This window comes from Zeugodacus cucurbitae, chromosome 2 (assembly GCF_028554725.1).
Source record: "Zeugodacus cucurbitae isolate PBARC_wt_2022May chromosome 2, idZeuCucr1.2, whole genome shotgun sequence".
Classification (NCBI taxonomy): domain Eukaryota; kingdom Metazoa; phylum Arthropoda; class Insecta; order Diptera; family Tephritidae; genus Zeugodacus; species Zeugodacus cucurbitae.
In genome coordinates, this window is record NC_071667.1 from 23,567,279 (window position 1) to 23,584,046 (window position 16,768).

Here is a 16,768-nt window from a genome sequence, read left to right on the forward strand (position 1 = left end):
TATTGGAGGTAGGCGTGGTTATAATCCGATTTCTTCCATTTTTAGACTGTATGATATTGTAAGATTTGTTCCCAGAAAAAAAAAATACATGTAAATATGCCCATTCCTAGTGCGATTTCCGATTTCGCCCATTTTTAATACATTCTCATGGTTCCAAGGAACACATGTACCATGTTTCATCAAGATATCTTAATTTTTACTCAAGTTAACGCTTGCACGGACAGACAGACAAACTGACAGACATCAGGATATATATAACTCTTTTAGTCCTAGGTGGTATAAAAAACCGTTATGTGCAACATGTTGCCAGAGTATAAAAATGTTTTTTTGGTTGATGTGGTTATATTTGGAGTAAATCTCTCAGCTCCCATCTCGGCGTTCTTCTGCTGCTCTCTACCAGCTTGTGTATATAAAATATATTGATGGATCTGCATGTTGCACTAAAATGAAATAGTTTGTATTCAATTAAGATTGGTTTTTCAGCCATTTAATACTGTTTAGAAAGTTTTTATATTTTTATCTAAAGTTCTTATTTTGGTTTGTAGAGAGATAGTTATGCTTTATTAGTCGTCTCAGTTTATAAAAAAATAAAATAAAAAACCATTCAATCCCATCCAAATTTAACTAGTTTTGGGTTAAGACTCATCATAAACTAACCATTATGAAGTCACATTCTTATTTGAACTTCGTCCTTTAGTATTTACCTTATCTCAATTGACTGTTGCCATAATGCATTTACATATTAGTAACTCGCTTGTATTACATATTTGTTATCAGTAATGTGAATGCGCGCTGCAAACCTATATACACTACTGTGGATGTTGCCCACAACAGTCAAAGTAAATAGTAGAAAAAAACGACTGCATACAAGTGTAAGTTGAGCTGTAATGTTTATGTTATGTTCGCTGTCAGTGTCATCAAGATTGGTTATGTTCCGCTGCTGAGCGCTGCGTTAAGTGAGTACTCGCAATAATCGTGTTTCACATGCCGCATAAGTATGAGTAGTTGTTATTGTTGTAAAACAATTCCCCAAGTCGCAACATATTTACTTATTTTTTTTTTATTTTTCATTTAAGCAAAAGTGCATTTCAATTGAAAATAATGGTAATCTTTGAAATCCCTCGAGATTAGCTGTATGCACACACATAAAGAGGGACATGTACATGTACTTGATAGCAGAGAGTAAGTTTTAAAGAAAAAAAACACATTAATATTTGTAACGCGGTGTATTTGTAGTGTAATGTGTAAATTAAGGTGGTTCTTAAAATACTAATTTCAATCGGTCAAAGCAAGAACTAAGATATCGCGAATCAATCGCCCCTATTCCTGTTGCCGTTATCGTTTTAAAACGACTTAAGAACGCTTATTTGGCATTCCCGTTGGCGTTAACGAGATTTATCGAAAAAAAATTGAGATTCCCCAATTTGAAACGACTATAGAAACGACATAGAAACAGTCGTTTTTTGTCGTTGCTATAATTGTGAGCGACATAGAAACGACGCGGTTGTTTGAAGGAATATTTGAAGTGAAGATGAAAATTCCAAATCGGAAACAGTTTGAAATTTTAATTTCTGAAATGGAAAAATATCCTGCAAATGCCAAGGACTTTAGAAAAGGGATAAATCCTTTAAATTTCGATTTTTTGGGAGAGATATTTTTCTCTCAAAAAAAAAAAAAAAAAAATAAATAAATAAATCCATTCCACAGCCATCTCGCGTCGGAAATTGTTGGCATTAATAAAATTGCATTTTTATATCTAAGAATTATATTTTAAGATATGAAAGATCTTAAAATTCAAAACGAAGGAAAAAATAGTACTCCAACGAGAGGAGGAGTCAATAAACAGATACCCATGTCTCCTTTGGCTGGACCATTAGTTAGAGTAGTTGGATTAGCCAGAAGCAAGGAGCATGAGACGCTGGAAGTATAACATATTTTAGAAGAAAGTTTGAAGGACGCAGATGTTACCACTACTTCTTTTAAAAAATCAAATAAAGATGGAAGACTAACATTCTTGTACGGAAGTACAATAATTACAGTGATAACGTTGTTTAGAGTCAATATAGAATAGCATAAAACCCATTAAGGACTGCTTTAAAAATGTGTCTCGTTGCATAAGAAATTTTTATATGGCAAAAGTGCTCCTTAAAGTATACTCTATAAAATATGTAGACAAATTTCGATAACTTTTCTTAGGCGTTACGATATACTTCAAGAATACCAATTTAGGAACGAAACGACGATAAGAACGACAACGACAACGGGAATAGGGCCGAATAAGTCACAATGACCTATGGACTCTCAAATATTTTCTTAGCACCCAATTGGAGATGGCTTAAAAATTTCGAGTCTATGTCACTCTTTCAAAATCGTTTGAGATATTTTTCTCTACAGTAGTACCCATATCAAAGTTGTTATTAGGGAAATCATGATTAAAATATGGTCTTCATTAATTTAAGAGCCAACCTAATGTATGTACATTTGCGAATTATCTACAAGTATACTGAGTTGAAACATACTTACTTGTATACAAATGCACTTCAATGGGGGAATCATTATACATTTTACAAATTATTTAAATTGATGAACAACAACGTGGGGAATCACTTAAGCATTGATACAAGCGTGATTAATACGTGACGCAGAAATATGTATAAGTACATATAGTTCTTCTTAAAGCATTTTTTTATTTTGAACTTGAAACTGATTCCATACCCAGTATTTAACAAAAGTTGATTGATGGACGCAGTTCTTTGGTTTGTTATTCTTTTCTATGCCACAATTGTGGGAGAGACGGTTATATGTAATTGACTTTTGACTAAAGTACCTCTCTTTTAAATTATATCTCTATTATTATTATACTCTCGCAACAAAAGTTGCTGGTTGTTTGTAAGTCATAAAACTAAACGAGTTAGATATAGGGATATATATTAAAATGATCAGGGCGACGAGACGAGTCAAAGTCCGTCCGTCCATCCGTGCAACGGATAACTTGAGTAAAAATTGAGATATCTTGACGAAACTTGCCACACATGTTCCTTGGGACCGTGAGAGGGTTGCTTTCAAAATCGGACCACTGCCACGCCCACAAAAACCGAAACCGAAAACACATAAAGTGTCTTAACTAAGCCATAAATAAAGCTATGGGAAAAAGGATCGCGCTAGTAAGGGGCATATTTGGATGTAATTTTTTTGGGTAAGTGGGCGTGGCTCCGCCCTCAAGTCGGTTATTTGTATATATCTCGAAAACCAATAAAGCTATATAAACCAAACTTTCTGCAGTCGTTTCTTTTAGCCACTTATTAATACAGTACTTGAAAAAAAAACGGATAATAGTCACACCCACCTCCCATACAAAGGTTAGGTTGAAAATTACTAATAGTGTGTTAACTCACTAACGAAAAACGTCAGAAACACTAAATTTTCCAGAAGAAGTAGCAGAAAGAATCTGCACTCAGATCTTTTTAAAAAATTGAAAATGGGCCCACTTATGGGACAAAAACCATGTCTCAGGAACTACTCGAAAGATTTCAATGAAATTCGGTATATAATATTACTCAGTGCCTTATTGTAATTTTTCACCGAAAATATCGGTAATCTCTCTCAATCTAATTATAGGATTTTCAAAAATACGATAGGCTTACTAACTTATAAATCGGTTAATATGTAAAATATCTTAGCAAATTAAGTCTACTCTCATATATAATGTATGTTGGTGATGAAAATGAGTGAAATCGGTTCAGGAATAACCTCAGCCTATATACTATATATGATGATTTTCGTTTTTCTATTGGACTTTATACCGAATGTATTGGTCAAATTGTGTGTGAACTTATATAGCAATAAATTGAGAGAGTGTAAAATGTTCGGTTGCACCCATACTTAGCATTTCCTTACTTGTTTTTATATACTTTTTTCTGATTTTTAGTTTAGGTCTCAATTTCGAGTTCACAAGATCTCCATGTAATAATTTCTCATCTCTTGCAACCAGATCATCTGGACTTCTTTGGGTGGGAACACTGAGCAAATCAATGTGAGAGGATGTCAACACCCGTGCTGTTGTTTTCTCTTTTTCAGCACATTGTTGTTTCTTAATACAGTAATCCCCTCATAAGTACCCCTTCTTAACATGCAAGACTTTTGAGACACTTAAGTGGGAAAGGCACTTAAATGAATCCCGCTTAAGTGCCTCGAATACTTTATTCTAATATTTTACTTTATTTTTAATATTACTAAACTAAGTATATGTTTTCCTTTTGAAAATATTCAACGTATTCAAAGTCAAAAATATTAAAAGGCACTTAAAAGAGGAAAATTGCAACCAATTTTGTATTTGGCAAATGTCGCAAAATATTGAATATTGGGCAACTTGGTTTTATCCTTTTTCTTACTTTTTCAGTTCAGTTCCGGTCCGAGGTTGAAAGTACTACCAATTAAAATGTTTAATATGTAAAGGATTAAGAGTGCTACACGTTTTTTAAATAAAACAAAAACAGTTTGGAATAAAAATTAAAGTAAAGTACATTCGACCACTATATATCTTTTGCATGGCCACGACGGGCACGCTTGCAGAAGTCCAGACGGCCGATACTTTTACAATTTTACGTTCGATATTCGAACGAAGTTCATCAATAGTCACTGGAAATAAACACAGGAAATAGTCTAACGGCGTCAAAACGATCGACCGAGGCGGCCAAATAACTGGGCCATTTCTGTAAATTTTTCAATAAATTTCAATGAATCGATTATGACGCTGTGTGGCTGGTGGCGCCGTCCTCCGACCACATACTGTCCGAGTTTATATCGTCCATCCGGGCCAAAAAAAAATTCGGTTATCATTGAGCGGTAGAGATTCCCATTTACAGTAACGTGCCGGTCTTGATCATGTTGTTGTTGTTGTAGCGGTTACCCAGCCCTGCCTGAAACGCCTAATTTTCATTGAAGTCATCTAACGGTAGGCCCAGGAAACGAGCTGTTTCGAGGGGGTCGGACCAAAGGGAAAGGGGTGTTAGATGAGTAGGGTTAAGGAGGCATGCAAAGAAGTGGTTAGTGTCAGGACTCTTTGTATACAGGATACATGTTGAGTATGTCAGGGTCTAGTCTGGTTAGGTAGGAGTTTAGTCTGCTTCAATATCCAGAACGAAGTTGCGCAAGGGTCACTCTAGTTTCGCGAAGCAACTCGACCTCGGTTATTTCTGCGAAAGCATCGCAACAGAAACTGCTTGGTAAGCATTATGCTATGCTCCTTAACAACCTGTGGCTGTTCGGAGGGCGGTAATTTAACAAGTCTGAAGCTTCCCCATCTGCGTCCTACTGCATCCAGGCGACCATATCGGGGCTCCGTAATTAAGGACCGGCCGGCCGATTGCCTGGTAAGTTGCCAAAAACGTTTTTTTGTCTTTACCCCAGGTGCTGTGACTTGAGGATTTTGTTGCGGCTCTGTACCTTGGTTACGATCGCGGTAGTGTGGGGGGTGATGGATGGATGGGTGGGTGATGTAACACCCAAATTTTTGGGATTATTAATTGTCGGAATTTTAATACCATCGACTGAAATATTGAGGTCTAGACTGTACTCCTTCGTCCAATTAGTGAATAAGGTCGCTGTGGATTTGGTAGTGGAGAGTGTTAGGCAGTGAAGAAGCGAGAAAGGTCGAGGATGTAGCTGTTTACTTTCGAACACATGTCATCGATTCCATTGCCCGACGTCAATATCGTACAGTCATCAGCGTAATAGGTAACTGAGACTCTTTCTGGTGGTTGAGGGAGTTTCGAAATATAGAAGTTAAATAATAAGGGGGATAGGACACCACCCTGAGGTACCCCTAGTTTAATTCTTCTTAACTTGGATGTTTGCCCTCGAAACATTACGCATCACTGACGACCGCACAGGTAATTAATGGTCCACCTCTTCAGCCCTGGAGGTAGCGCAGATTGTTCAATATCTTCTAGTAGCGTTGTATGATTGACTATGTCAAAAGCTTTTGACAAGTCAAGCGCTACTTGGACCGTCCCTGTCCGGTCTTGATCATCACGGAAACCGCACCACACTGTTTTTTCGGGATGGAATGATGACTCATGGAGTACGCATATTTTGCTTATTGACGAAGACATTCAGCTAGAAATGAACCTCGTCGCTGAAGATGATTTTCCGATGAAAATCCGGATCATTTTCAAGCTGTTGTTCAGCCCAGTTCATGAACAACCGGCTTCAGTTCTTGCTTCAATTTGAACTTGTAAGTATGTAGGCCAAGACGATGTTTTCGTCAAAAAGCATCGATGTTGTGATTCTAAAAATATCGATACATCGATGTCACTTTCAACGATGTTTTATGTCGATGTTTTTTTCAAATTTTACTCCACATCTTTGCAGCACTTTTTCTCGGTATTAATGCGAAAACATCTGCTACGGAGAATTCGTTGGTTGAATGTGCACTTGAATAATACTGAGAATTCGCTTATGAATTAATGCGAAATAAGATTTACAAAAAATCGAAAATACATTTTGTGTGACAGTCTTTTTCGTGCTATGTGTGTTAGAAGTTGTTTTTGAGCGTTTAATATAAGTGTTGTTTCGAATTCATCTGTTATCAATCACAACTTTATTACAGGTGTAGTGAATATAAAATATATGTAAATAATTGCATTAGACGATTAAATATGTACACAATATTTCAGATTTTCAAAATGCTGCCTTCAAAATTAAAAAGCAGGGTCTGGAGCTTCTTTATAAGAAATTCAGATGCTTCCGCCACATGCAAAATCTGCAGCAAGAAATTAAAAACATCAGGTAACACGTCGAATCTTCGCTGTCACGTTGAGAATGTACATAAAAAGGTATTACTCGATCAAGTTGATGATGCAGAATGCTCCTCCAAAACTACGCCGCACTCGGAACCAAAACAGCGAAAAATTTCTGATATAATGAACAAAACACCAACCGCTGGGACGACAGCGTCAAGTGAGTTATCCGATAATAGTAGTAAGAAGACTGCATGTATTGAATCGTCTCCTAGTACATGTACTCCGTCAGTACTGCAAAATAAATCGGATCAGTTGCCAGCGCTGATCCAACCTAATGTGAAAGACTTTTTTGAGCAGGTCAAAAGTATTTCTTACCAAGATGGGTCTAAATCAAAGAAAATTACTGAAGCAATTGTGAAATATATTATAATGGACAACAAGCCATTTTCCACGGTAGAAGGAAAAGGTTTTCTGCAGATGATGAAAGAACTGGTTCCGCTTTTTAAAGTTCCAAGTAGAGAAACAATAAAATTACGAGTGGATGAAAAATATGAAGCGCTGTCTTCAATTTTCAAAGAGTATATTCGAAAGTGCGACAGCTATTGCCTAACGTATGACATATGGACGGAGACAATGAAAAATCAGTCGTTCCTTGGGGTAACAATTCATTTTTTGGACAATTTACTTTTGTTGAGTGGGACGTTAGGAGTAATCGAACTGCACGAAAGTCATACAGCAGCTTATATAGAGGAACTATGCGTAAACTTTTCAACGAGTGGAACGTTTCCATAAATAAAATTTCTGCTTGTGTAACTGATAATGATTCAACCATGATGAAATTAAATAGAAGCTTGTTTGGCGAAAAAAAAATAATACCCTGCTTCGCACACACGCTTAATTTGGTTGTAACGCAATCAATAGATAAGTCCACGGAAGTATCGGCTTTGATAACTAAGGTGCGTGACATTGTTAAGTTTATTGAAAGAAGTGTTAATGCCAGTGATCAATTGCGGCAGAAACAAATAGACACCGGGGCTTCTACAAGTAATACCAAGAAAATGATTCTTGACGTAAGAACGCGATGGAATTCATGTTTTTATATGTTAGAGAGATTTGTCCAGTTAGCCCCTATTTTAAGTGAAGTACTGCTCACTCGCCCAGAAGCACCCTCTATGGTTAATGCCTCCGAGCTGAACAAAATTAAGGAGCTGATTGAATTATTAAAGTGTTTTGAAATTGTGACCAGGGAGATTTCGGCTGATACCTACGTTACCATTAGCAAGGTTATACCTTTAGTAAGCTGTTTAACTGAAGCTCTGACAAAAATTTCAGCTCAAGATGCTATTGTAGGGGAGCTAAAAAGTGTACTGCAAAAGAACATGAATAAGAGATTTGACAAACTTGAATTTAATTCAGTTCTGGCGTTGGCTACTGTATTGGATCCGAGATTCAAATTACAGCATTTTAAAGATGCACTGGCTAAAAAAAAAAACAGTTTTGTATTTAAATAGTTTCATAAAGGATGCAAATAATAGCGTTAGTACGTCGGAATCTTCGGATGAGTTTGCAACAGAAAACCCGTTTGATATTTGGAGCCATCATAAACAGTTGGCCCACCAAAATATGAAATGTAAGTTTTCCAATTCATCTGCTATTACAACAACGGAAGTTGAAGTGCAAATGTATCTTGGATCGGCTGTTGCTTCTATCAATCAGAATCCAACAGAAATGTGGGATGATATGAAAAATGTATTTCCGGAATTGTATAAACAAGCTTCCAAATATTTATCTATTGTGGCCACTTCAGTACCAAGTGAACGACTGTTTTCTAAAGCTGGAGCAACGATCACACAGCAAAGAAATCGCTTGACAGGAAAAAGACTTTCCAAATTGCTATTTTTAAATTCTGTTTTAAATAAATAATTTGTTGTTTGTTAAAAAACTATTTATATATTTTATTTATTGAGAAAAGGTTTTAATAGGTAGCTCAAATATATATCAACTAAATGCGTACTACTGTATTTCACTTATTTATGGTTCTGAAATAAGCCTTTTATGCTCACTTATAAAATACGCTAAAAAAGTTCAAAAATACATCGATGTTTCGATGTATCGATGTTTTAATGGCCGATGTTTTTGATTTCGATGGGTTTTGGAGAAACATCGATACATCGAACCATCGATGTTTAATTTCACGATGTTTGCATCCCTAATGGTATATCTTTTAATGATGAAATGTCCAATCTTAACAAAGAGAAATGTCAAATGAGCGGGAAAAAATATGGATCGTTTGCTATCCCTATCGGTCTACTTTTGTAGCGTCACCTTTGAAAAAACCTTTAGTTGTATCCGTTGTTGTCATTGATGGGTCCAGTTTTGGCTGACTATTTGCAAATAATAATTGCGCTGAAGTTTTTTTATATTTGGGAAAAGCTATAATCAATTCTATAAAGTTATAATTTCACAACTAAAATTCGATATGTGATAACGGTCAACAATCAATCGCCACAAGTTTGGATCAGAGACAAGCCCAATGCGAGTATTTTTTTATTTTTCTTATTAAAACCGAATCCAAAAGATTTAGTTATAAAAACTGGTTGCATATAGTATTTTGAATATGATCGTTGAAAACAAAATTAGTATGAGTCATTTCATTTCATTACAGCAATGTAGGTCATAAGTTAAATGCATATGCATTTGCCTTTTGCCTTTCAATTACAATCTTCACTTAATCTAACATAAGTCAGGTCGAGGACACTGCTTCTATAATTTCTCATTTCATTTAATATTCTCTCTATTAGCCTTTTTTAAACAATGATCATATTAACATACTTCACATCAATATAAATTATTTAGAGTGTGCAGAAAAATGGCGCACACCTCCAATGCGCTATCAACTGCTGGCTGCGCTCTAGCGAAAGACTAATGCTAGTGCAGGCAAGTTAACGGCAGAGCGCTCGCAATGCCATTCGATGGCAGCAACTTTTGTTACTTGACTTTCAATCATCATCACAACCAATTAGCATATTAAATTAAATAAATTTTAAATTACCAAAGCCATGCAAAGAAAAGCTAAGAAGCAAGAATAAAGTACAAAGCGGCTGCAAAGTAAGCAAGCAGAGTAATCCAAAGGATGTGCCGCGAAGGACACTACGTTGCATTACATAACTTACATAAGCTCATTTCGATGATGTTGCGCTGCCAGTGCGAGGGTAAAGTTCGAGAGTGTCTGAGAAAAAAGTTCAAAGCTGAATGCATAATGGAGCGAAGGTGGAATACCATCAATGGTGACATAGTGCAGCCAATGACAAGGCACTAATAGACACAAGGGTCTCGAATATTTCAGTTATGCAAGGAGAGTTACATAGCGTAGAAGAGAGACAATATAGCGGAAGTGGACAGAGGAGTGTGCACTTTATGTTTGTGTTAGGCTTTTATTGTTTGCTTGCTGCGCTGTAGTGCAGTTTGTGTAGCCGACCACCTGCTTAAGAATGCACGAAACCAACAAAACAATGCCAATCTCAAAGGATTTCGCAAGTGGTTTCACAGTGGAACATTGAGACGACGGGTTGCCGGGTTTGAAGAGCGCAACAAGAATGATACACTTGACTAGTGAGTGCTGAATTTTTTAGAAGATTTCAAGCTTGAATGTTTAAAACTATGCAATTATTTATTAATGGAGTTGAAGTGTTGATGTGTTTTATTCTTAAAACTTGCTACAATCTGATTACTCGTTTCTGTTAGACTTTCTCTGAAGGAACTGTATTTATAGATGTAGATATACATATAAATGACCAAAAGTAACCAGAACTCCAAACTAGTTATCGAGACCAAGTTGTATAATAAATACATATGTATATGCTAAAAGAAATATGATTCTAAAATCTTTATTCGAAAACAAATTAGTGAGATCCAAGATGCTTAAAGCCAAGCGTTGAGTTAAAAAATCGACAGTCTTACAAGAAAAACTTTAAGCAACCACTTTAAACAAGTAAGGAAAAGTTAAGTTCGGGTGCAACCGAATATTTTATACTCTCGCAATTTATTTAGAGATTTACCTACAGTATTTGTGTAAAGTTTTATTTCGCTATCTTCATTGTTTCCTTATGTATATCTTATAAAGTGAAGGAATCAGATGAAATTCAAAATTGAGCTATATGGGAAGTAGGCGTAGTTGTAAACCGATTTCCCCAATATTCCACCAGTGTCATCAGGGTGTCAAGAAAATATTATATACCGAATTTCATTGAAATCTGTCGAGTGAAGTTATCTGAAAATGAAAAACCATAAAAATTTAGTTAAATTTTAAACAAATCTTCCTCCCAACGAGTTTACTTTCTTTATTTATCTAATTTGAGCAAGTGAAAGAGACCATGATAATGTCGATCCATTAATGTAAGAGCCCATGCTTCCTATATTGAACGTTAGAATCTATTAATCTCAAAACTTTCTACTTACAATCTATCTTAGATGAGAAGCTTGGTTAGTCTTTCTTTCAGTTATATAACGTGGTACACTTGACGCTTTGGTTCACCAGTTTACTTCCCATGTAACTCAATTTTGAATTTCACCTGATTCCTTCTATTTGTAATATACTAGCAGACCGCTCAGTCTTCGCACGGGCCTAAAACTAAACGAGTTAGATATAAGGTTAATATATATCAAAGTGATCAGGGAGTGTTTTTGATATCCTAACCTGGTAACTATTTCCAGAAAGTTGAGATTCTAGCAATAAATATAGACTATGTTACTCGAGGTGTATGTAGCTTTTCAATGGTTAAAGAATTTTTGAAATCGGCACAGTGGTTTTTCAGTTTATTCATTACAAACATACATACAAATCTTTCCTCTTTATAATAGTAGTATAGACAAATTAGGAACCACTAAAGATAACGGAATAAAACTTTACACAAATAATGTATGTATTTGAGCGGTGGCATCACTTGTGGAAAATATGTCGAGATCGGACTACAACTTTTCAAGATCCCTGATATCGACCATGAAGAATTCAGTGCCTAAGTGTAATTTTTCACCGAAAATATCGGTAAATATCTCAGATATTTTAAAGTAATTCAGAGGGAATCTTTTTCTTCTAATAGTGTGTCTGTGTACCAAAAATGGTTAAAATGGGGCCATAACTTCCTCTAGCTCCCATATACCTAATTATAGGTTTTTCAAAAATACGTGCCTTGATATAGTGTACCTTGGTGGTGAAAACAGTTCAGGAATTACCTCAGCCCACATATTCTATATATGAGGATATTCGTTATTCTATAGGATGCCGAATATGTGTTATCTTAATATATAGTCTTTCATTACTTGTTGACGTTGTATTATTAAAAACACGTACTTCTTTAACAGCCCTCGTGAAAACATTTCCAAATATGTACCATCTATACTCAACAAACAAAATATGCACATTTTGGCTTATATGAGTTTCAAATCTGGTCACAATTTATACAAAACATACTAATCACTTTAACTGCAGTGTTGCTTAGCCTCGCCTGATTGAATGGATATAAGATTTGTTTTCCAAACTTTTCTTATATGTATGCATATGAAATGGCTATGCCTAAAGCTTCTGCAGATTATTAGTTATTTTAGATCACACACTCATCCATATGCAGGTGTATATGCAAATAATTTGTTTGCAGTGCTTTCTTTGGTTCAGTTATCTAATATGTTTGCGATTACGTTGTTGTTGTGTGCAGAATATTGTAAAATTTGGCCACTGGCTTGAAACTCTTGCAATTTCTATTCCGTAATTGCCTGTGTGTTTGAGAAATTAGTTTGCAGTTTTCAAAACACTTCCTCATGCTGATAAAAAATATAAATGTTGACGAAATGCATTAAAATTGCTATGTTTCCTATTCTCCGTATTCTGTACAGTGGGATTACCGTGTCTATATTGTCTTTCGCAGATTCAAAAAGTGGTTCGCTGGAATAAGATGTCACTTAGTTAAATTTAATGACTTTCAAATGAGGCGGACAAGATGGAAATAAACACTTATTTTGGAGAACTAGAAATTCTTTCTAACGGTAACCGGTATTGACATATTGTAAAACCGTTACAAAAAATGCATCCATATTTTATTGGGAAAACAAATATTTCATTGTTAGGTCAAAGGCTCTTGTAGCACCCTCGTCAGGGATATAAAGCTAATCACGTGCGTCTCAAAACTCTATTTATCTTATAATATGGTTATATGCATCGAAGTAGTCAAGAAGATGGAAGAAGGATAACTTCTTATGTCATATAATTATAGAATATCAAATATGAACTTTAGGAAAACTTATATCTTGTCTTCCTACTCATTCACATTGAACACTTATAAATGTTAAAAGTGAGAGTATGTGCTAATTATTTATGTTGTAATATAATTATGTACTTTAATGGTATAAGACTGTAATTCGCATTGCGATGATCACATTTGCAAATTTGCCAATGACAACATACAAGCTGATAATAAATAAATACATATAGACATATGTAGCTATCATGTGCGAGTAGTGGGTACTCAGGTAAAATGCATAAGATAATATTCATGAGTTACACGAATGTTATAACTTATAAGCATACATAAATACAGCTATCTACTTAAATATATGTATGTATGCACACGCTTGGCCAAAAGCATGAGAACACACTTTGTGCAAATGTAAATCAGCAAAAATGAGCGTGAAAGTGACAGCGGAAAGTGCTTTAAAGGTTTAATTGTAATTTTAATAATTTACGCTATTCGAATGTGGTCAACGGGCATTAAGGTGTGACGAAATAAAAGTATACGAGTTGGATCAGCTTACGTTAGTTTACATAAGCAGTGACATCTATATAAGGGCGAGAGAGACTGAGATTAACAATTTTTAATAATTGTTGTTTGTTATCCCAAAATAATGGTTTGAGTATTCTTCCTTATGGACATAACTTCCTATATGGATGACAAGATCACAGTTAGAGCTATCTTCGATTTTGCAACCACTTTAAGAGAATAAGAAATTGGTTTCAACAGATTGCATACACAAGACGTGTGGTTGCTGTTATTATAATAGTTATTTAAACCATGAATTGTGAAAAGTATCTAGTGGGACGCCCCGAGGCGAAAGAGGAGGTTAGTATCATAAGGGGACTTTATATATTTGGATGTCACCTTTTTGATTTTTGATATTCGAGCAGAAAAAATTCTGTAGACCACGGTTTAATTTGTTACCAGCATGAGTCAAGAGAATACAGAACAACATTCCTATGATGACAATATTAACTTACAATGTGCCATTCCTAACTTGGATAGATCGTCCATTAGTCGGAGTTAATTTCGGTAATGTTGAACTGGTTGTCGTGGGGGATTGATTCGAGATATCATACTTCTTATGCTAGCTTTTCTAGCTAGCTTGGATTAAGAAAAGAGGAAAAGAAATTAAAACTTTTTAAGGTTATGTTGAATTAATATTTTTTCTCTTATCCATCCTTAGGCTAGCTTATTTTCAGTCCGATTCTTAATCTTATAGGAAAGCCTATCTTCGGCAAGTGAACGAATAGTTCGTTTCGAGTTTTTAGACGAAACCGACCCTATTTAATACCAATATATAATATGTAAATAACATTCACACCGTAAGTATTGTGCAATATTACATATGAATTTATCCATAATGACCTACATATAGAACTGATGCTGTTGATTAACGGAATTGCTCAGTTGAGTGACTGTTTGATTGCCATACTGACCGAGCAAATTGCTGCCCGTTTGTAAACCTATATATGTATATATATAAACACAAACAGGCACATATATTCATGTTTTCATAATTATATGTATTTATGAGTGTGTGTGTGTGCTTGAAATTGCGTAAGCTCATTTCATGTATTTCATTTTTACGCGTTGATGACATTTTACAGGTGTAGCAAGGACATATCTGCAATTCATTGGCTTTTTTGTTGTACTATTATAACAACAAATTGTGTGGCAAATTGCATATAAAAGTCATTATTATCACACACACATACATACATAAATACATATGCAAATTACAGTCTGTCTGTTGTACACAATTGTCGTAATGAACAATTAAAAACGAAGTAGCATGAATTGTGGAAAACGCTGAAAGTGTAGTAGTATGTGTATGAGTGTGTGAGTGTGTGCGAATGTGAGAAGAAGATGAAGCGCTTATGGCCTTTGCTGGCATTTGATTCCGATTCTGCAGCTTTGTCTTAAAGTTCTTGTTAATTCATCAAGGATGAACGCAATTGTGTAGCGTTGTAGAATTAATGAGCTATCCAGTTAATGGGAGAAAAACGTACGCATGTAACGGCGTTTGTATGTATTTCATGAAAGCCCATTTTTAATTTCTGAAACAATTCCTGCAAATATACGATTGTTATTGTCTCACTATAACTGTGTGAAAGGTGACTCACGATTAAGTCACTTAAATTTTAAACTGAACCTCCGACCTTATAATAATTACAATCATATGTTTTTTTATACTCTCGCAACAAATGTTGCTAAAGAGAGTATTATAGTTTTGTTCACATAACGGTTGTTTGTAACACCCAAAACTAAACGAGTTAGATATAGGGTTATATATACCAAAGTGATCAGGGTGAAGAGTGGAGTTCAAATCCGAATGTCTGTCTGTCCGTCCGTCCGTCCGTCTGTGCAAGCTGTAACTTGAGTAAAAATTAAGATATCTTGATGAAACTTGGCACACTTATTTCTTGCTACCATAGGAAGGTTGCTTTCGAAAATGAGCAAAATCGGAGCACTGCCACGCCCACAAAATGGCGAAAACCGAAAAGACATAAAGTGCCATAACTAAGCCATAAATAAAGCTATTGAAATAAAGTTTGGTATGAAGGATCGCATTAGGAAGGGGCATATGTGGATATAATTTTTTTTGGGGAGGTGGGCGTGGCCCCGGCCGCAAATAGGTTTTTTGTACATATCTCGGAAACCAATAGAGCTATATAAACCAAACTCTCTGCAGTCGTTTTGTTTAGCCACTTCCTAATACAGTCCAAAAATGAAAGAATTAGTTTGAAAATTACTAAAAGTGGGTTAACTCGCTAACAAAAAACGTCAGAAACACTAAATTTCACATAAGAAATGGCAGATGGAAGCTGCACTCAGATTTTTTTACAAAATGGCAAATGGGCGTGGCGTCGCCCACTTATGGGTCAAAAACCATATCTCAGGAACTACTCGACCGATTTCAATGAAACTTGGTTTGTAATAGTTTCCTTACATTCCAATGATATGTTGTGAAAATAGGCCAAATCGCTTCACAACCACGCCTACTTCCTATATACCAGAACTTTGAACACGATCTGAATCATTTACTTTACAATATATAAAGTAAGCACTAGTGAAGATATCGGTGCAGAACTTTGCTCAAATACTATCCTTATAGTGTGACAGCCCCATTCTAAAAATCGCCGAAATCGGACCATAGATTTTTAAGGCCCCATATATCGAACACGAGGACCTCGGTGCTTTTAACCTAATATTATGGTTTCCAACTTTCAATGGACTTTATACAATATATATGACGAATAAGTGGGTCAAATTGTGTATTATATAATATAAATAAAGTTAAGTAAATAAATTGCGAGAGTATAAAATGTTCGGTTACACCCGAACTTAGCTCTTCCTTACTTGTTTTTATAATATTGTTGTTGTTGCCGTCGTGGCATAAAATATTTTCAGTTCTGTTGTGTGTGACAATACTCATTCATTCATTGTTCATTGTTCGACAGTATTCGATTTTAAAATGCAGATAATACTTTTGTTTTGAACAAAGAACACCTTCCATTTCAAACTTAGGCAGCAGTCTGTAAATTGAGAAATGATCGAGAGCTGATTCCAAATATAATGAGGCGTATCTGTGGACGACTTCTGATGAAGCGAATGTTCAGCTTTAAATTTATAAAATTATACTCCTTTTTCTTTAAGGTGTTATATGTATATGTTGAGGTCAGTTAAAATGTCGAAATTTTTGTTTATTCTTTTATCTTAAAGTATACGTTCTTAAGA

General features: G+C 35.3%; 1 protein-coding gene across 1 annotated transcript; it reads left to right on the forward strand.

Moving 5' to 3' along the window:
• Positions 1-6,417: 6,417 nt before the first annotated feature.
• On the forward strand, positions 6,418-8,064 carry LOC128922640 (uncharacterized). Its single transcript, XM_054233830.1, has 2 exons — positions 6,418-6,610; positions 6,678-8,064. Exon 2 carries the CDS (start codon positions 6,687-6,689, stop codon positions 7,533-7,535), a length of 849 nt encoding a protein of 282 aa, XP_054089805.1. The 5' UTR covers positions 6,418-6,610; positions 6,678-6,686; the 3' UTR covers positions 7,536-8,064.
• The last annotated feature ends 8,704 nt before the right edge of the window (positions 8,065-16,768 follow it).